Genomic DNA, 21,168 nt, shown 5'->3' on the forward strand with positions numbered 1-21,168 from the left:
TCATGAGGGAGGGGAGACCGGGGAGGAAGGTAGAAAAATGAGGAGCCAATGCCAGGGGCTTAAGTGGAGAGCAAATGTTTTGAGAATGATGAGGGCAACGAATGTACATATGTGCTTTACACAATTGATGTATGTATGGATTGTGATAAGAGTTGTATGAGCCTCCAATAAAATGGATCAAAAAAAAAAAAAGACCCAAGTAGAATTGCCTTTGTTATTTTCACTTAGGCAATTCTGCACAGCTTTGAGCTGGGTCTGAAAAACAACCAAAGCTCTGAATTAAGACAGAGGCTCTCTTCAAGGGAATTTAGGGAATCCGACAGATGTTTTTTTAAAAGAATTGTAGCACAGTTGATTATTTTAAGTTTGTCGATATGTTGTACACCTTTAAAAAGTTTGATTGACACTGTCTGTTATTTTTTAATGATGTAAGGTATTGTATAAGACAAGCTTCTCCTGATCAGGCATTCTCGGCCACTGTCAAGACAAAGCTTCCAGGCCCAGTACTTCACTTCTCTGTGTCCTATTAAGAATGAGGATTCATATCTATTTTAGGGGATTATAGCAATAGTTCATTATAAAGATTCTTTTTTTAAAAATCTTTTGAAATATGGATTTTATTTATTTGTTGCTGAGATGCAGAACAGCAATTAATTATATACTTTCTTTTCAGACATATTGATAAATATTCCTATTCTTTTTTTTAATTAAAAGATCATTTTATTGGGGGCTCTTATAATAATACATACATTAATTGTATCAACCATATTTGTACATATGTTGCCATTATTCTTTTCTTTTTAAAAAAATCATTTTATTTGGGGCTCGTCCAACTCCTTTTTTTAAAAAAAATATTTTATTGGGGGTTCGTACAATTCTCATCATAATCCATCCATCCATCCATCCATCCATTGTGTCAAGCACATTTGCACATTTGTTGCCCTCATCATTCCGAAAACATTTGCCTCCCACTCTAGCCCCTAATATCAGTTGCTCATTTTCCCCTTCCCTCCCTATCCCCCCCCTCCCTCACACTATAAAGATTCTTAAGTGTATATTCTATATCAGCACTTTCATAGGTTTTGGGCCAAGTTTTTAATGAGCTCCAGAGATATAAACAAACAACTAAAATGTATTCTGAAGACCATAAAGAAACTGGTAAGTTGGCAGCCCCAGCACAGCAGGACTATTACAGATGTGTTTTGGAAGAATTTGTTATTTAAAAAAAAGGTCTCTAAACAGTCATATGATGAAAACAGGTCACTGTGGGATTTCCTTATGTGTATTTTATGGTTTACCTACAGTATTTTATTTTTAATTTAGCATGGGGAATTGCATTGTAAACATCTCAGGGGTTAGGGCTGTAAAAAAATCTTAATCTTGTTCTTGGGAGAACTGATATAAAAGATGTAAAATGAGTATTTTTGTATACATATAATAATGATTTATGTTATCTAGCATGGCTGAGCAATGTATAAATAATTTCACAAAATTGAGATTCACTAATATGTAAAGCTTGTGTTTTATTATTTTATTTGAAATAAATTTTTTGGGGGGGGTTAGATACTGTTTTAAATTACAAAATACAAAATCGAACCCATGTTGGTTGAGTTTATTCTGATTCTTAGTGACCCTCTAGGACAGAGTCGAACTGCTCCATAAGGAGCCTTGGTGGTACGCTTGGGTAAATGTACTGCTAACTACCAGTTCGGCAGTTCAAACCCACTTACTGCTCCTTGGGAGAAAGGTGAGGCTGTCTGCTCTTGTAAAGATTTGTGAAGCCTGAGAAACCCCACGGAGGGTGCCTATCAGTTAGAATGGACTTGGTGGCAGTGGGTTCCAGTGGGTCATGGAAGCAGACTGGCTCATGTTCCCCAGAGGGCCTGGTAGATTCCAAGGACCAACGTTTCTATTAGCCGCCTTGTGCTTAATCCACTGTGCTACCAGGGCATTTTATTCTAATACAGTCCTGTAATAAAGCTCTTGGAGCCAACTGACACATGGGACTATTGCTTCTTCCCCTAAGTGGTGCCACATTTCTGTGCTTTCTGGCCTATTGGTCACCTGTCCCTTGTCCTACCTAGCCTTGTCGAATTTTCCCTGCCTTGCATTCCTTTTCCGTGTGGGTTATTGTGCCTGATCTTAAGTGGGGAGTCTGTACCCCGGTGTATCCAGAAATGTGTGTAAACTTCCATGTGCATTTATATAAATAAATGTGTGTTTTCTGGACAAAAAAATCAGAACGTTCAATGGCATGTTAGAAGGATGAACAGCTTTAAAAAGGTCAAGGACAATTATAAGTGCTCTGTAGAAGGACGAGGCAGCTTCAAAAACCTTGTGGGAAAATGGGGTTTAAAGATCCTGGATTTTTCCATGAACTTTGGAAGCCTCCTCATATTTTTTAAGATGTAGTTTCATCCCATTAATGGGTTATAAAACTGATTGAGTGTGATAGGATATGCGGGTTAAAAACAACTCGAAAGAAATGCATTGAACCAAAAAATAAGTGCCTTGTGTGTAATAAGGGTATTTGTGGTTTTGTGACATTTTACATTTCTTATATGTTGGTGTGTATATATGTACACATCCTTGATCTTGGTGAACTTTTACTTACTGTGAGTAGAGTGACAGTCAGTTTTAGCCTGGCCTGCGGGAGTGCTCTGAATTGGACTTCACTCATGGCAGTGGCTCAGATGAGTCATGATCAAACATTTGAAATAAGCTGTCTCCTTTGCTTATCTCAGTTTACAGATGTTGCTGCTCTGTTCTGGTGTTGTGTTGAAATACGTGGTCCAAGGTTTTTAGAAATATAGTAAATGAAAATAAGGCTCAAAGGATTTTGGTGTGTGATTCTTTCCCCCAGAGTTAATTACATAGGGAAATTTAAAGGAAAACATGAGGTGTTCGGTATTGATGGTGATATGCTTAGTATTGTTGCTCTAGTTGAGAGTAAAATTGGTCCTGTGATTCTTGACAATGAAGTCTATGGTTTTCAACCCTGGTTGCAAATGTTAGTGTTTCTGGGAGAGACTTTAAACAATACTAATATCTGGCCCTTCCAGTGAAGTAGAGTCTCTGGAGACGTGGCCCTGCAAGAACATTCTTATAGAATAAAAGACCTGGCTTCTGGGTTATATATTTTTACTTCGTGGGGACTTTCCCTGTGGAATCTTCATTGTGTTATTGTGCCTGGGTTGGGTCTGTGATCTGGAGAGTTGAAGTTGCTGCATGTGAACATCTGCCATAATCTCCTGCCAACTTGATTGAAGGGGTGGAGTCTAGCTTGTCAATCAGGTCATAGCCAGTGGTGCCTCTCTTGGGCATGACCTTCTCCTGAGGATTCTGGGAAGTCATGTCTTCCTCCCTGGAGGTAGGATACACACTCTCCCTGTGAGACATTCCTGTTGACAAGCCACATGGAGCTACGCTGATGGAGCCAGAGCCCTGGAGCTGGAGGAGCCATGTGGAGACCCACGCCAGTGCTGAGATGCTTCCACTATCACTGGATTCACAAGACTTTTCACCAACTGGCCTGTGATCTTCCTGCATTTGGCATCATTGCATGTGTTGTGTGAGTCTGAAGAGGAGTTTATACACTGGTATCGGACATATGGGCTAATGTGGGACTTAAGGACTTGGTCTAGACTGGACTGGGATGTTTTCTTAATATACAATTGCTCTTTGATATAAAGATCTTTCTTACACGTATATGAATGTCAAAGAATTTGTTTCTCTAGTTAATCCAGACTGACACGCTGGATGAATGTTCTCTAGAAAAGACTTAAGCATTTTTCTGTGATCATGATAGGCCTACTCAAATATTTGACTGTTCACAGAGCATTTGTTCTGGAATGCTAGTAATTTCTGAAATATGAAGCTAGAGATTGACTTAAGAATGTTTGCACATTCTTGATTTAATGTCTGCCCTAGAGAGGTAAAAGATAAGCTTGCTAATTGAACATGTATAGAAAGGTGACCTCTTTCTTTTCCCTTTCCCCATTTATGGTCTCTGCTTTCCTTCTCAACGCCCCCGCCCCCCCCCCCCCTTATGTAGATACTGGTTTTGATCCACATTTGAACCCAACCTAGGACATTTGGTATCTAGAAATGGGAATTCTACTGTAACAAGTCACAACAATGCAGAAGTGGTATTGGAATTGAGTAGTGGAGGCTGGAAGAGTTGAGTGCTGACAGTAAAAACCTAGAATACCCAGAAAAGACTGTTGATAGAATTATGGGCATCAAAGGCAATTGTGGTGAGGGCTCAAATGGAAGTGAGGAGAATCATAGAGACAGTCTCTCATCTTAGAGAATACATATGGTACCCGCAGCAGAAGGTTGCTAGAGATGTGAATGTTAAATGTGCCTCTGATGAGGCTTTAAGAGAAAACGATGAGCATTGTGGTTAGACAATGAAAGGCGGGTGGCACTTTTCATCAGTGGCAAAGAACTTGTCTGAATTGTGTTCAGATGTTTGGTGGAAAGTATAACTTCTTTGTGTTAGGAAATTTCTCAGCAGAATCTTAAAGGGGCTGTATGGTTTCTCATTCCCACTTCTAGTTAAATGCAAGAGAGAAGAGATGGATTTGAACTGTCCAATATGAAAAAAAAGATTTGGCAGAGTTGGTGAACACGTCTTGGAGTTTTCACCAAGGACATGGCTACTATCATGTGTCGAGGAGATTCTGCCTGTGACAAGTGGGTCCAACGAATTACCACAGCACAAAGCCCATCAATTTAAAACAAAATGAAAGAAGGCTGTCTGCTTCTTGGGATTCTACAGGCAGGGAATTGACCAAGAAAAGAAAAGGGCCATCTTTTGTGGAGATCAGCAGATCTTTTCCGGAAGAGGCCGGGAAGTAGGGCTGGGGGGTGTCAAAGGGTGAGGACACACACAGCCTCCTGAGACTCAAAGGGTGGGGCCATGATCTCTTGGTTTGAGTCAGATCTTCACTCACTCGGTCCTAGAGTTTTGGGAGACCATTCCTGAAAGTCATTGCCCAAAGTTGAGGTGTGAGAGTGCTTAAGGGGCAGAATAATAGGTCTGTGAGAATGGGGCCATCCACAGCTGAGAGCAGACTCCCACTGGGCTTGGAAGGTGGAGCTTAAACAAAGCCCAGGGACCTCCATCTGGAATTCAGAGGATATGGCCAACGTTGAGAGTCTATAAGGCCAGGTCATGGCTTGGAAGTCCCAAAGACCCAAGGATTATTTGTTAAAGTCTAATTGTTCTGATGGGTTTTGGATTTTCATTGTGTCCATTATCTCTTCTCGGCTTCTACTATTTCCCACTGATAATGGAAATGTCTACCTGTACCTGTTCTACCACTGTACTTTGGAACAGATAACTTGTGGGCTAGATTTTACAGGTTCACAGATGAAGAGGAATTTGTCCCACAATGGAATATCACCCATATCTGATTTAGAAGATGAGATTTTGTGATGACCTAGTAGGTGACCTAGTACTTTTGGGAAGATGTTACAGGGTGAATGTGTTTTGCATGGGACAAGTATAGGAATTTTATTTATTTATTTTGCTAAAGTGTAGAATGCTATGAATCGAGTTGTGTACCCTGTCTACCTCCAACTAAATTTGTAAATTCTAACCTATGTCTGTGGATATAGTTCCATTTGGGGGACCATATTTGGGAATGGGTTGTCTTTGTTACATTGATGAATATAGTGACACAAAACTGCTTAAATATGGTTTTTCAGTCCATGTCTTTATAATTCAAACCACATGATTGGGTGGGGTCATGCAAATAGGATGTGCTAATAGAGGTAATTGGTCACTGTCACCATTTCGCTGAGTATAAGCGAGGCTTCTGAGAAGCAAAGAGAATCTTATGACCATGAAGAAAGGGATCTACTAGATCCCTTTCTGAAGATGTGATGCAGCAGAGGTGCCAGAGAGTAAGGTTCTCAGACCATGCAGTGGAGCAGCAGAGCAGTTCCAAGATCGTGAGAGTGAGCAGAAGAGGAACATCGAGAGTGAGAGGCAGAGTGGAACAAGGCAGAGGACAAGGGACCGTGCAGCCGACTGAGAAGAGGCATTTCAGATAAAACATCTGTATCCTTAAAATGTTGTCAGTTCGCTTCCTTAATAACCCCCACAACCATGAGTATTGCGTGTGAGTTTTGTGTGGCCAGGGCAGTGGACGATGGAGCCCAGCGGAGAAGGAGAGTCTGGGAGGAGTGGTTGGCCCGGGGCTGGGAGTGACTTGGATTTTCCTCCTTTGTGTGCCCTGGGGTGATCAGATGTGGCCCCCATGCCATTTGCTCAACGAGGCAGGATTAATATTGGGTGTGTTTTGAATTGGTAGTGTCGTAGAAACAGAAGAAGAGCAGATTGGCTGGCAAGTAGCATTGACAGAGAAGAGAATTGCCACATGAAGATGATCCAGGACTGAAAGCTCAAAAAGACAAGGACCTTCCTCCTGAGCTCACAGAGAGAGCACTGCCCTAGGCCCGAATTCAGACTTCTAGCTTCCTAAACGGTGGGAAAATAAATTTCTGTTTTCTGTTTGTTAAATCCACCCACCTGTAGTATTTCTTTTATAGCCGTTCTAGATAAGTAAGATCGTATCTTAACTCCAGCTACTTGATTTCCAACTATTACTCAAAAGTTATTTTTTAATCCTTTTTAAAAAGAGGATGGTGTAATCAAACTCTAAATAGTATACAGCTGTTTGTTTGTTTTTTAAAGCAGCATCATGTGTTACTCATACATCTAGATGTTGATTTATATAATAGTGAATGGTCTAAAAAAAGTGGGGCGGCACGGTCTGGTCACTGTTATTCTGATCCCTACAAAAGAACACTTAATCTGGTGGTACAAATACTTGCATGTAAAACTAGCAGAGAATGTAAACCCCATCAGCCAATCAATCAGCAGTGAAGGAATGTTTTTGTGTTTCTGGAGGGGAAAGATGGTGGTGGCTACGAACATTTGTGTTATTCCAGGGCCATCTATCCCGACACATGGATGTCCTTGGATGTCTTAGTTACGTAGTGCTGCTGTAACAAGAATTCCACAAAAGGATGACTATATTAGATATTTCATTTTTAAACTTGTTCAAATTCTGCATTTACTTTTATTTAAGTACTGACGCATGCTGTTGTTGTCAGATGCCATGGTGTCAGTTCTGACAGTGACCTCTGTACACCAGAGAAAACACTGCTGGTCTGCTCTGCGCCCTTCTCACAGTTGTTACTATGGCTGCAGTCGTGGTGTCAGTCCATCTCGTTGGTGGTTTGCAACACAGCACACATCATTTAGTGTTGGTTTTTAAAAAAAACTTTTTATTGTGAATTAGGTGAAGGTTCAGAGAAGACCCTAGTTTATAATCATCAATTCATATACATTCTAAATCAACGTATCCATTGGGTGACTTTAAAGAGCAGAAATTATCGTCTCACCGTTTTGGAGCCTGGACTGGGGCTGGAGGGCCTCATTCTTGTGCCTGGCAGTTGGCAGGCTTTAGGTCAGGGTCTTTAGGTCTCGGCTCTCCTCTATATGACCTCTCCAACAAGCCAACTGAAGCTCGCTAACATAAAGGATTCCAGTTAGTCACAAAAAGGGGACTCATTCTAATATAGAAATGTTTTTCAAACTATTATCCCTTTGGGCAAATCAAGTCAAGGTCACATTCAGATCCAATAGGTGAAGAAATAAACTCCATCTCTTGATGGGAACTGTGGCAAAATCACATTACTTACAGGGATCAGGGGAATTGTTTGTCTAGGCTTTTAGACAGCCTACCAGAGTAGGACAGGGAACACCAGAGTGGGTGGTTTGGTTTAAGGATTTGTTCAGTTTCAACACATGGCACACAGCCTAACTAAAATATGCTGGCATTATGTGAGGGGGTTTCAAGAAGTTCCTACAAGTGTTGAATGAAAAGATAATGGAAATTTTCCATGAGTTTGTGTGAAGACCCACCTCTGTAGTGTGGTGATGATGCTGTTTGTCACCAAGGTGGTGTGGAATCATACAGACCCCATAAAGGCTGCGATCTTTACGGGAGTAGACCACCAGGTTGGTGTTGCTGGTGGGGGGTGGGGGTGGGATTGAACTATGAATCTTTTAGTAGTTGATCAATTAACTGTTTCGTGAACAAGACTCCTTGTAGTGTGCTTGCTCTCGTATTGGGACAGAAGAATAATTGTTTCAGAATCAGTGGTTTGTAACATCTGCTTTCTTAGTGGATGAACATGCCTGGTGTGGATCAGTCCTTTAGTTAAATATTTATTGGATACCACCAATCGGTCAGACACTGTTCTAGATGACCAGGATGCAGCTGGGGAGAATATGTAGACATAATTCAGAATGTATAAAAATCACGAGTGTGACAAAGGGAATCTTGCAATAATTGGTAGCATGGCTTGCAATTCTGGGTTTGAAGCAACAGATTTTGTTCTCTGTGTAAGAATGCCACAAAGGCAGCGCTTTAGGCAGAAATGGCCACTGTGAAATTCAATTTCCAAGAGCAATTTGGCTATGTGTGTTTCTCTGCTGATAGCAAATAGATATTTTTTTCAAGTTATTGGATTCAAAAATCATTTAAGAGGGAGAAGGATTCAAGTCCTTAGCCCTTCCAGCTAAACAAGACTGATCTTGAAAACAACAAATAGTAAAGGAATAACCAACCATTACGTCTTTTGAGTAACTTGTATTTTCATGAGATTCTTGAGAGGCGTGGCACAACCCAGAATGAGCAGAAACAGCAGCTGCTCACCCCGTGGAATGTAGGAAGTCTGAATCTAGGAAACGGCAAGTCCTCAAAAATGAAGTGGAATGCGGAAAGATTGTTATCCTGGGCATTACTGAGCCGAGATGGACTGGTACTCACCATTTTGAATTGGACAATCATGGTTTACTATGTCAGCGACGACAAATTGAGGGGAAATAGCATCACATTTATCTTCAAAAAGATAATCCCGATCCTCCCTGAAACACTGCTGTTGTGTGGTGCCAGTGAGTCAGTGTCGAGGCCGCAGAAACATGGTGTGAAAGCCGTATATTCTGTTCTTGCTTGGTGCCCCTGAGTGGGTTCTGCCCCATCGTGGTCATCGGTACAACAGAATGAAACGCTGCCTGCTCCTGCGTCATCCTCACAATTATTATGCCTACTGTTGTAGCCGCTGTGCCAGTCCATCTCCCTATGGACTTCCTCTTTTCAATGACCCTCTACACTCCAAGCCTGATGTCCCTTTCCAGGGACTAGAAGCAGTACATGAGGCAAAATCAGGCCTCCCTGGCTTCTAAGGAGTATTCTCTGACCACGGTACTTTCAGTATTCGTTCTATCACCAATAGCATCACTGAAACACAGCAGGCCATTTGCGGTCTCCTTGCTCCTTGCCCAGCTGTCACGTGCACTTGAGGAGCTGGAGAGGACCATGGTGTGGGTCAGGCGCAGTGTAGTTCTTAAAGTGGCTTCTTCGGTTTTCAACACTTTCAAGAGGCCTCCTGCAGCAGATTTGCCCAGTGTAATATGTCATTTGATTTCTTATCTGTTGGTGATAGCATACTATCCACATAATTGCAAGAAGGCCGCCAGTTAATCTGCTGTTACTCAAGTTTATGGATCACCTACTGAAATCAAAGATGAAGAACTGAAAAATCCTGTCAACTCCTGTAGTCTGAAATGGATCAAATATGTTATCAAGTTGCATTGATAAAACTCTTGGGGTTTGGAATGCAAAGGTTAGAAACACAGAAGTATTGACACTTGGAAATCCAATGATAGAAACTGCACAGGAAATCCCCTGCTCTCATTTTGCAAGACCAATGACGTATTCATTGCAGTAATCCTTTTCAATAACATTTGTGTGGACTTCGCCACATCTGTGGAAAGAAATGGGGAACCTCAATGTCATCAGCCAGAACAAGGACAGGGGTGACCGGTTGAGACCGAACTGCAGACCTTGTGGGTCACAGCCCAGCTCGTCCCCTCTCAGCCGCCAGGGATCCTCAGCTCTTGATGTTGAAGAAAATGGAAATAAATCCATGCAGGCCAAATCACATCCTCGAGTATATCGCACCTGAAACTGGAGGTCCTGTCAAGGACCAACTTGGCACACTGATGTGTCTTTGAGCCCTCTCGTGTAGTTTTACTACATTTGAGGAAGGAGACTTCAGAAAGTCCTATTAGCTTAAAATTCCATTTTCTCTCAAACGTTTTGAAGTTCCTTTGTGCATATTTGTTGGGATTAGTCTTTATGTAAAAGTGGCGCCGGGGTGTTGGAGTGGTTTGACCTCTTCTAAATTCACTATATGGAGAGAATCATTATCAGTATCAGCAACCCAAGTGCGATTCCGGTGCAGAGGTGCTCAGACTTAGCTTCTCTCTTTCGCCACTTCTGACACCAGCCATTCTTTCCACACATCCTCTGCTTTTATGCTGGATTGATAATTTATTGCAGTGGCCACACAGAATTTACAGACAATACTCTTCTGATTGTAGGGTTTATTTGGGAAGTAGCAGACTGCTACTCTGGATTAAGAACTTTTCAGGATACAGTTCTTCAACCAGCATAGCCATAGCTGCTTGTAGGCTTCTTTTTGGCCCCTGGCCCCTTGACCTGGCTTATGCCCTGCATGGGCAAGTGTTTGAAAGTTCTTTAACTCTGCAATAAAGTGCCTGGAGGCACCCCACTCTGCCAGGAAGTCAGCCATCTGAAGGCATTCAACTTTCTTGCTCTGTGGTTTGGCATACTTACTGTAATTGCCTGGTTCCCTGGGCCTGGAAGCCCGCGGCACTGTCTCAAGACATTCTGCTGTTGCCTTTAGAGAGGTAGATGCCAATGCATGTCTATCCGCTATCCCAGCAGTTATGAGGATGGTGCAGGATTCGGCAATATTGCATTCTGTTGTCCGTAAGGTCACTATGAATTAGCACCGACTGGTGGCACCTAACAACAACACGGCTACACTTCTGGTGAGGTCTCAGAAGAAAACGTGTAGCGTAAGACTGGACAATGGAGGAAACAGTGCTTTTTATGCAGTGGCAGAGCACTTGTTAGAATGACGTTCATATGTTTGGTGGAAGGTACAACTTGTAAGTGATGAATTGGGGTCTTAGGGTTGAGAAAGTTCTAAGCAAAATCTTAATGGAGCCACATGGTTTCTCCTTCCCGCTTATAGTTCAGTGTGAGCGCAAAGAGCTAGATGTAAAAATGAACTGTGTGAAGTGAGAACAAAACCCTTAAAGTTTTGGACAGTTCTGTTGTACAGACGACGCATGTCTGGAATTTTCACCGGGGACATGGCCACACAGTGTTACATTAAAAGGGGATTAAGCCCCCGACTGCTGGCTCTCACCAGCTACTACTGTAGGAAACCCACCCCTTTAAGAGAAAAGGCAAGGAGACTGCTCCCTGGAATTCCATGGCCAGGAAACAGGCCAGAGCAATACCTTGTGGTCCTCCAAGAAAATAAAAGGGCCATCCTTGGAGCAGTGTGGAGGGGAACAGACCCGTCAGCAGGCGCAGGGGCAGCCCCTAGATTCCAGAGAGTCCGATCTTGGACCACTTGGTTTCATAATGTGGGACAGCCACCAAGATGTGCCAGCGATGGGGTTGGCACCCAAAGCTGAGGAGGTGGGATAGCCATTCCTAAAGGGCAGGCGCATGAGGGGATTTTCTGCTTGGGCTCAGGGCCAAGAGGGTGGGGTTGTCACTCAGATGGATTTTGAGCCTGGGCCCGCCCAGAGCCCAGGCAGCAGAGTTGCTGTCCCCGTAGGCTTGTAAGACAGAGCGGAAGTCTGGGGCTTAGGGGCTGCCATCCAGAATTCAGAGAGCGTGGGATTACCCAGAGTTTGGGGGACGGTCCCTTGTCCATATGGTCTCAGAAAACATGATAATTCCCAAGTCTTGAGAGCTAATGTAAACTGTTGTAGGTACAGGCTTTGGACTTACTGTGTGCCTTTTGTCTCCTCATTCCCTCCAGCCTGTCCCACTTGTAGTAGAAGTACCTACGTTGTCTTTGTTCTCCCACTGTACTGTGATGTGCAGCTGTAGTAACATGACATGGTGTGGTTATAGCTTCTTCCGTTGAATTAATGCCAGACTAGTCCCAAGGAGTTGGAGATTGAAGAGGTCCCAAATGCCCCATTCTTCCACGTTGGTATTTGGCTCCACTTCCCTCCACCCCTCCCATTCCTTCCTTGAGTATTTCCCCTCATAGCCGAAGGTTCTGCGATTCCCTGCAACAGCCCGCCGATAAAGTCTCCCAACATTGAGGAACTGTCTTGTGCGGTGGAGGGTGTGCTCCGTCCCAGATCTGAAGGTCAGGCAGAGGCACGTCAGATGCTGGGTCCAGAACCAGAGCCAAAAATGTCCAAAAGTCACCACAGCTCTTTTTGCTTGTGCCAAAGCTCAGTCAGGAACTTTGTTTTCCAGGTGACCCGATGGGTGCTAGAAGCAGCCTGTAGGCCCTACAAAGGATGGTGACTTACCACACACCCTCTAGCAAAGTAGGAAACAAAAGGTGGTGTGGCTTGGTTCACATGCAAGATTTGCTTGTGGCAAGGTCATGACATCTATTTGTTGGTGGGTGGGGGGAGGGGAGAGGGCAATAGGTAGAATGTTATCAATTGAACTGTATTCCTCAAAAATATGTGTTCTAAATGGTAACGTCTATGCCTGTGTAAGGATCCCTGGTGGCATAGTGGGTTGCAAGTTGGGCTTCTAACCTCCAGGCTAGCAGCTCAAAACCACCAGTTGCTCTTTGAGAGAAAGGTGAGGCTTTCTACTCATCTTTAGCTATAATTTAGGAAGTAATTATAGTTATAATTTAGGAAACCCATGGAACTAATTCTACCCTCTTCTACTGGGTCTCTATGAGCAGAAATGACTCAACGGCAGTGCGTTTGGATTCCGTTTTATGCCTGTGTGAGGAGGCCTTGGGCCTTAGTGGGCTGTGCTTGGCGCTAACTGGAAGGTCAGCAGTTTGAAGCTGCTAGCTGCTTCCAGGAAGACAGATGAGGCTTTCTTCTCCCGTAAAGAGTTAGCATTCTGGAAGCCCGCAGGGGCAGTTCTGCTCTGCCTTTTAGGATCTCTGGGAATTGGAATGAACTCTACGGCAGTGGGTTTGTTTCTTCCTGCGTAGCCACTTCAGAACGGGTTGTCTTTGTTACTTAGTGGGGCAGGATGAGTGCCAGGTGTGTCTGAATCTTAAATCAATCTCCTTTGAGATATAAATGAAGTTATAAAAACAATCCAGAAAAAACAGAAATAGGGTGGGGGGTTGGGGATGAGATCCAAGTCACTCCAGAGAAAGCGGGACTTCCCTCGGGAGTGGAGAGAGTGCTCGCTGTCGTAGAGAACAGGGAATGGGAGCCTTTTCACCTGAGAGGAGCCCCGGGGTCCAGTCACTGGGCTGCTAACCTCAAGGCCACGGGCTCACCCCCACCACAAAGAAAGATGAGGCTGTTTGTTCCTGTAAAGACTTACAATCTGAGTGTTGTTGGGCATCTTTTCCTTCTTACGTATTATTCATATTTTGTCATTATACTATTAAGATTTTATCCTTCGTGTGATTTGTTTTTGATACTTTTCTGTTGGGTCTCCCGACTGGGAAGCACAGGAGTGGGTACATAATAATAACTGATACAAGGGGATAGAGGGAGTAGTGGGGCCGGGGTGGAGGCGATAGGGAGGGAAATGAGATTTCAGGAGTAAAGACTGAAGGCAGGAGTGGGGAGAGAGCGCTAGAATGGACTGTGATTGCACAACTCATGTTAAAGGCGATTTAACCATGGGTGGGGTTGCTCTAAGATTGATGTGGTGGTGACTATACGATGCCCTTTGATATGATTAAGTGATTGAATTGTATGATATGTAAATTATGAGCCAATAAAACTGTTTTGAAAAAAAAAACTTACAATCTCAGAAACACCATATTGGGTCAATATGAGTCTGAATCTACTTGATGGCAGTGGGTAAATTAATATAAAATAATATATTTCTGCATGTTAAAGCCATCGACTTGTGATATTCTAAAACAGCAGCTCTAGATAACCAAGACATAGACCATCTCTCTTCAGAGATGTAAAACTTTCTTTAAAAATATAAGGCCAGTGGCCAAATAGTAAAGAGTGTTGCTTTTCAAAGGATGATATAATACTGAAGTTTAGCGTGTTACATACTAATGGTTGTTTTGCTTTACTTACAGACCTACATTGGAAGTGTGGTCATCTCCGTGAACCCCTACCGGCCATTGCCCATTTACTCCCCAGAGAAAGTGGAGGAGTACCGGAACAGAAACTTCTATGAACTGAGCCCTCACATGTAAGTGCTCTGTGAAAGCATTATGTCTCTCAGCCGCTTCATTGATGCGAGGTTGACAGATGTGTCCAGCTGTGTCCTCTGAGGAAAGTTTTTTTAAAAAGATTATAAAAGAATGTCAACGTTAATTGATAGCCTTTCTTTTTAAATTGGATAAAAGTATGTAGAAGTTAATTGTTACCCTTATTAAAACAAAACCATAAAAAGGCCGAATGCTACTTCATGTGGTGTCGGGCCCTTCAAGTCCTGAAATACTTGGGTTCAATGTGTAATATATTTTCTGTCAAAAATTCCGTGTAAGTAGCAGCTGTTGCTAATTATTTTTGCAAATAAAACAGGACTATGTGTTGTTTATTAGTATAAAGAGCCCAAGCAGCATTTTCGTAGTCTCATTGGTCCCAGAAGGGTCTCCAGTCCCCAGTTGTGTAATCATGTTTGGGTGAAAGGACTACGTCATATCCGTTGTTTCTCCTCTCTGAGAACATTGTTAGGTGAGCACTGGGGCATAGGGGTTATACGTTCAGCTGCTCACTACAGTGTCAGCAGTTTGAAACCACCAGCTACTCGGCAGGAGAAAGAAGAGACTCTTCTCCCGTAAAGATTTATAGTCTCGGACCGCACAGGGAAGGTCTGTGCTGTTCCAGGGGTTGCTCTTGCGAGGTGAGTTCACGAGCTGCTACAATGTATGCCACTAGACTTGTGCTTTTTGTCTGAAGACTGACCATTAGCCCTGCCAGTGAATTCTTAGATTTCACTGCAGGAGACTACACCCAGGCCAGAAATGCAGCCAAGCCAGTCACCCTGGAATCAATTCTAGCTCACGGTGACTCTGTGTTTTAAGGTAGAACTCCACATGGAGTGTTTGGTGGCTCTGACCTTTTTGAAGGCGCTATCTGGGCCTTGCTTTGCAGTCGCCCTTGGGTGGATTTGAACCACTGACTTTGGGTTAACACCCATTATGTCACTGTGTCACCCATGGCTCCTGGCCCAGTGGTGGAACTCTGCTGTCAGACCTTAGCACTCTTGCTTCCCTGAATAACTGGGTGTGTGTGTGGGGGGGGGGGGGTGTAAGCGGGGGGACAGGCAAAAAAGGTTGAAGGAGAATAACCAGAAATTATTGTAAACGTGGGGCAAATCTTTCATTTCTGAAGCCTGAGACACCTCTGTGCTCTGTTGACCGTCTCTTATCCATTCCTGAGTTCACAGAAAAGGAGAGGGAAGGATTGAGCTAAATTGTGCACTGCGTTGTGTGTGATAAACTGTGGAAAGCAGATTAGAACAGGAACTACTGCAGAACCCGGATGGGGCTGACGTTTGGGAACGTTCCTTGAACACTCTTGGGTGCCTTGCAGGCTCACCTGTTTCTTACTGTTGTGCTGCGTTTTAGCAATAGTTGTCTTGTGTCTCACAGCAGACCATGTGGCGGTGAAACATACCCGGTGCCGAGTCCCTTCCAACCCACAGCGATCGACCCTGACGGACAGTTGCGCTTCCCCAGGTCTTCACAGACCAGACTACCACGTCTTTCTCCTCTACACTGGTGGGTGGGTTCAGGTCAATGGGTTCAGAGTTGAGCGTTTTAACCACTGAACCAAGGGCTCTTATATACTGAAAACACTTATGCAGTGTCAGGAAGTGTTTACAAGGGGTGTGAAAATGGAGCGCGGGCAACTTCCCACCTCCTTTGATTTCCTAAGGGGCAAGGGGGATCGAAATAATCAGCCTCCGGCTCGTTTTGATGAGGCCTAGGCCAGTCGTTCCCCTATCCTGCCAGCATTTTCATCCCTTCTGCCACCCTCCCTCCCAGGGCAGTCTGGACATCTCAGCTGGGTTTGATACAATGGCCACACAGGACTGACAGACCATGCTCACAAGTAGCAGGTTACAATTGAGGATCAGAAATACTTAAGACACAGTTAATCCTGCCAACAAGCCTGTGAACATCTGCATCACATCTGCATCTATTAGCCTCCTCCTCAACCTCTTACCCTGACGCATCAGGAAAAGAGGAAGTACACCTATCTGTGTGCCCCCAGCCCATCCTTTGGTGGAAGTTTCAAAGGCTATGGCTAGAAAAGCCATATTTCATAATTCACTGCACCACAAGGGAGGGCTTCAAAAAGTCCATGCAAAAAGTCCATTATCTCTTAGTTCTTTTTTCCCATGAACTTTTCGAAGCCTTCTCCTTTGAAGTATATGCATATGTAAATATTGATGAAGAAACATTTGGACAAAAATCATTGACTATGAGAAGACTCAATTGCTCATTGGGTTATTTGAGGAGAACCTTTGAAAATCTTTGAAGTTGTCAACTGTGGCCATTTCTAAAACACTGTTAAAGCACCGTTTTAAGCTTTTGAACTATAGCAGAGGGACTCATTCAGGGACCGCTTTGCTCACCATGGGACATTTGGCAGTGTCTGCAAGCATTTCTGTTGCCACAACTGAGAGGAAGGTGCCGTGCATGGGGTACAGGCCCGGGTGCTTCTAAGTACCCTACCAAACCGAGGCCACCCTTCCCAGGAAAGACTCACCTGACCCCGCACGCACGTCCTGAACTGCAGGGAGGGAGCGGGTGGAGATTCTTGGCTGTGTCCTAGCAGAAACGTTTCCCCATATACCGAAGCTGGGCAGACACACTGACTGCAGCAGCGCTGGGTTTCAATGCAGTAAGGATGGTGAAGATGGCGCAGCACCAGACAACATTTCCTTCTATCGTACGTGGTGACGCCATGAGTCAGAACCAACTGAGCTGCACCCATCACCAGCTCTTACTTTTGATGGAGTACGGATCTAAAGATTAAGGAGCATATATATATCACTGTCCAGATGTTCTGCTTGTCTTGAGAGTGCACACCTTGGCGCTTTGGATTCTTTAGAACAAAATATTGAGATCACTTGTGAAAATTAGGCTGATTATTTAATTTCTTCAAGAAGTAGTGATTTCATCCGTTAGTTTTGTTTGGCCTTGTACTTCAGGGAAGACTGTCTTGTGGAACCTGCCAAGAACTCTTCCAAGTGATCATAGGCCAGAGCTAGCTGAAGTGTCACCTTCTTTGACTAACGCTCATGAGGAGGCCAGCTCGCTTGAAAGGAGCCCTGGGGCTGGTTCTGAGAGTGAGACTTCAGGCTCCTCCCGCTACTCACTCTGCCCGAGAAAAGAAGGCCATGGCCTCCCAGTAAAGATTTTGTACAGCTTTGGAGCCCCATAGAGGGTCGTTCAGCGTGAGAATAGACTCAGTGGCAGTGTCTTTTTGGACATATTAAACCAAACATTAGAAGCAAGTAGTCTCTCCATTCGAGTAAATGAAACAACCAAGAACCAATTTCATTCAAATCATTGGTTCCTCTCACCTAGCAATGGGAAAGGCATTAGCAGGAGGATTGCAGACAACAGATGTCACTTGTCTCCATGTGAACTCGCACTTTTGTGCCAAACTGGTTTTGCAGGGTCACCTACCATTGCTCAGTGAATGACATTGCTGGAACACTCGTGTTTTCAGTCCTTGTGAGTAATCCTGGTAACATTTACTCCATGCAAGGGGACCAGATAAATAATGCTGTTAGTAGTATTTCGGACTGTGTCTCAGAATGGATGGGCCGTGGTGTTGTGTCTGGTGTCAAGGGAGTCTTTTTATGCTATCAGTATTTTCCTCTGATACAACATGGTTGGCAATTTGTGAGTATAATTGTATTTAGGGAAGTCCACAACTAGATTCTGAAATTTCAAAGGGGTTGTCTGCAGAATGGGGCATGATTGCATTTTCTCAAGTGCGTGTGTTCACATTGTGTCACTGATTCTTTTGTACCATGTCTCTGATTTCAGTTTTGGAAGCTTTGAGCCTCGTATTGATTGATTCGGCACCCTCCCCAAAAACCACTGACAGGAAACGGTTTTATGCTTTCCCATCTAACATGCATTTGCATTTATTGACATGGGCCACCGAGCCTCCTTCTAGGTTTGCCTAGGCTGTATTCTTTACTGGAAGGAGGCTTCCTGGTGCAGTGGTTAGAGCTCTGCTCCAAAGGATAAAGGTGTGGCAGTCTGCTTTTGAAAAGATTTACAGCCTGGGGCACCTTACAAGTAGTTCTACTCTGTCCTCTGGGGTAACAGCAATGAGTTTGGTTTTGACCTTCACAGGCCCAGATCAGTAGGCCTTTCTCCGTGTAGCCGCTGGGTGGTTCTGTCTGCTTCTTTTTCATTCGCAGCTGAGTGCTTCAACAAAGCGCCACCAGCACTTACTCCGTTTTCTGGAACCAAACTGTCAGTCAGAAGGGAAAATAAGACGGGCACTGGTTGTATAGCCGAGGGAAGGAAACGTTTTTGTAAAAAAGGCGACAAATTTTGGAGTTTCCTGGAAAAAGAAGAAAACACCTTTTGAGCCGTATTATAAAAGGTGGTTTAAGCCAGTAAGTGAGAGATTGTGCTGGAAGGAGATTGCCTCTGCTTATGTCTCCAGTTCAGACCAGTCACTCGGGCAGAAGGGAGTCAGAGCATCTGATTTAACAGGTCAGAGGGCCCCTGTGTGCAACAGAACCCGCCAGTGCCGTCTTGTGCTCCCCGCCTGGCACTGGGTTTGACTTAACACCTCTCTGTGTGGTTGAACACCTCTCAGTCACGCTCTCTTGATTTGTTGAAGCTATTTGTAAACCCATTTTCCTTGAGACTGTATCAGTCCAGGATATGTTGACATCTAACAAAATCACATACTCTTGGCCAAAGAGACTTCAGCTAACTTCTATTTCAGATTATGAGACCTTTTAAAGGAAAGTAGGAAGGTTGATTTTATGCCATTCTGATGTTTTGATCATGAAATCATTGTGATAGAGGCATACAGGTCTATTTATTAGTGGAGGAGTGCTTCCTACGGTATGTTTGGGAAATCTCAGAGCCCCAGTATTTACATTCATAGAGAATTGATAGCACTTCCCACACGGTGCCGAGATCAGAAAAGGCCCTGTTCACACCCGTGTTCACGTTTCTTTCAGTGGCAAGAAGGGAAAGGTGTTGTTCTCAGAGAAACCGACTGCTTCCTTCCAGCATATTTCTGGTCTGGGGCAGGCACTGAGACATTCTAGCACCTTCTGGAAAGTTGTACGAGCCCCCAATAAAATGATTAGGACTGGTGCAGGCTGACTCAGTCTTTAAAAAGAACAGAGTAAGCCTGTAGGCACTGACAAAAGAAGCCAGGCACCACTTGGGACCACCTTGAAGGAGCCCCGACTGGTGAGGGTGTGTAGAGAATGGGTGTCAGGTATGTTGCCCCCTTCCCTTTATTGCTTAAGTAAGAGTCGTTGCCAAGGCCTGTTGCTGGGACTGCTGTAGCAGTAGCATCGGTGGGAGGGTGAAGAGGGGATGTGGGAGTTTGTCTCACTCCCATCGGCAAGTACTTGCCAGTCTGGGAAAGCAGCAGTGTCAGTACCATAGAGAAGTTTAGCTAAGCGGAGCCTCCAGAGACTGGGAAAGTCTGCTGCGCGCTGGGGCACCTGACAGCTTCCTTGCACCAGCTCCAGGAAGGGATTTCCTTCCAGCCCCAAAGTGGTGGTGATTGTTCAGTCAATGAACATGATTAAACATTCAAACACAATACATGGGAGGTGCTGGGGATGTAAGGTGACCTTTTCCTTAAGGACTCACACCCTGGTGTGGGAGACAGTCCAGTAGTCACAGAGAGGAGGTGCTGTTGTGTGTTGTCAGTGGATTCCAGCTCCTGACCACCCCTGGGGCAGAGCCACACTAGCCCACAGTGTTTCCTCAGCTGTACTCTTGTAGGTCACCACCTGTTTTCATCCTGGGCACCCCTTGACCATTGTGACACTGGGGTTCCCTGGCCCCAAAGGAGACAGCTGCTTACCGGAAGGTTGGAGGTTTGGATTCACCTTGAAGTACTTCAGAAGACAGAACTGGTGAAACGCCTATGGCTCTCAGCCTTTGAAACCCCTGGAGATCACAATTCCCATAACATAGTCCTTGGTTACCTTCAAAGAATGAGCAGGTGCACTGCTCTGATGGGAAAAGAAAAAAACCCTGGGCTCAACTTTCCTGGCCTTTCTCTCACCAATGCAATCTTCAGTTTGTAAAACATTTCTTCAGACCTAGCTTCTGTGCTCATCCTCTTAGAGAGTCTGGAAAAATTATTTGGAATCCCCCCAAAGCCGTCACCATAGCTTTCTGAACAGACCTTTCTGCCTAGACTGCGATTGGCCCTGCACGCCCCTCGGAGGCCACCGTTGAATTGAGCTCTCCTTGCCTTTTGTGTTCCCGCAGAGTCTTCATCCTTCAGTTTGCTTTCTGGGTTCCCACCTGGCTTCTGTATCTGTTTCACGTGGCCTCCCAGTTCTCTGCCCCGAGGGAAGGGCAAGGTGCACGGGACTGAGCTGTTAGCCAGCACACTGTTTGTTTCCCTTCCTCATCATGCTCCGGGGAACGGTGGAACACAACACTGATGATCTGAAACTTAAGTCTCCACCTAATTTGCTATTAAAAAACAACAAAAAACCCAACTCTTTGAAAACATTGTCTGTGCTCGTTACCTCCTTATTTTCCTGTCTTTACTAAGTGCACTCACACATGCTTTCATCCATCTCCACTCGAACTTGATATTTTTAAGTCATTCATGAATCCCATGCTGTTAGGTCCAGTGGTTCAGTGCGGAATCCTCATATTAATTATCACGTGACAAATTGATCAACTCCTTCCTGACGCTTTATGATTTGGCTCTGTGGATTCCATATATTCCCAGTGCTCCCCACCATGATAGTTGCTGAGTCCATACGTCCCGGTGCTCTCCACCATGTTGGTTGCTGAGTCCATACGTCCCGGTGCTCCCCACCATGTTGGTTGCTGAGTCCATACGTCCCGGTGCTCCCCACCATG

The 21,168-nt window shown here is 44.4% G+C and overlaps 1 protein-coding gene across 3 annotated transcripts in view; it reads left to right on the forward strand.

Annotated features, from left to right (window-relative positions):
* The window catches only part of MYO1B (myosin IB), a 202,995-nt gene that overhangs the window by 58,416 nt on the left and 123,411 nt on the right, over positions 1–21,168 (forward strand). For all 3 annotated transcript variants that reach the window (XM_045294933.1, XM_045294934.1, XM_045294935.1), the window contains exon 3: positions 14,179–14,294. In XM_045294933.1, the coding sequence (XP_045150868.1) occupies positions 14,179–14,294 (116 nt within the window). The remainder of the gene's footprint in view (positions 1–14,178; positions 14,295–21,168) is intronic.

The sequence above is a fragment of the Echinops telfairi genome, unplaced genomic scaffold, assembly GCF_000313985.2.
Source record: "Echinops telfairi isolate 266 unplaced genomic scaffold, ASM31398v2 ScPeMD7_3;HRSCAF=10, whole genome shotgun sequence".
NCBI classification, from domain to species: Eukaryota; Metazoa; Chordata; class Mammalia; order Afrosoricida; family Tenrecidae; genus Echinops; species Echinops telfairi.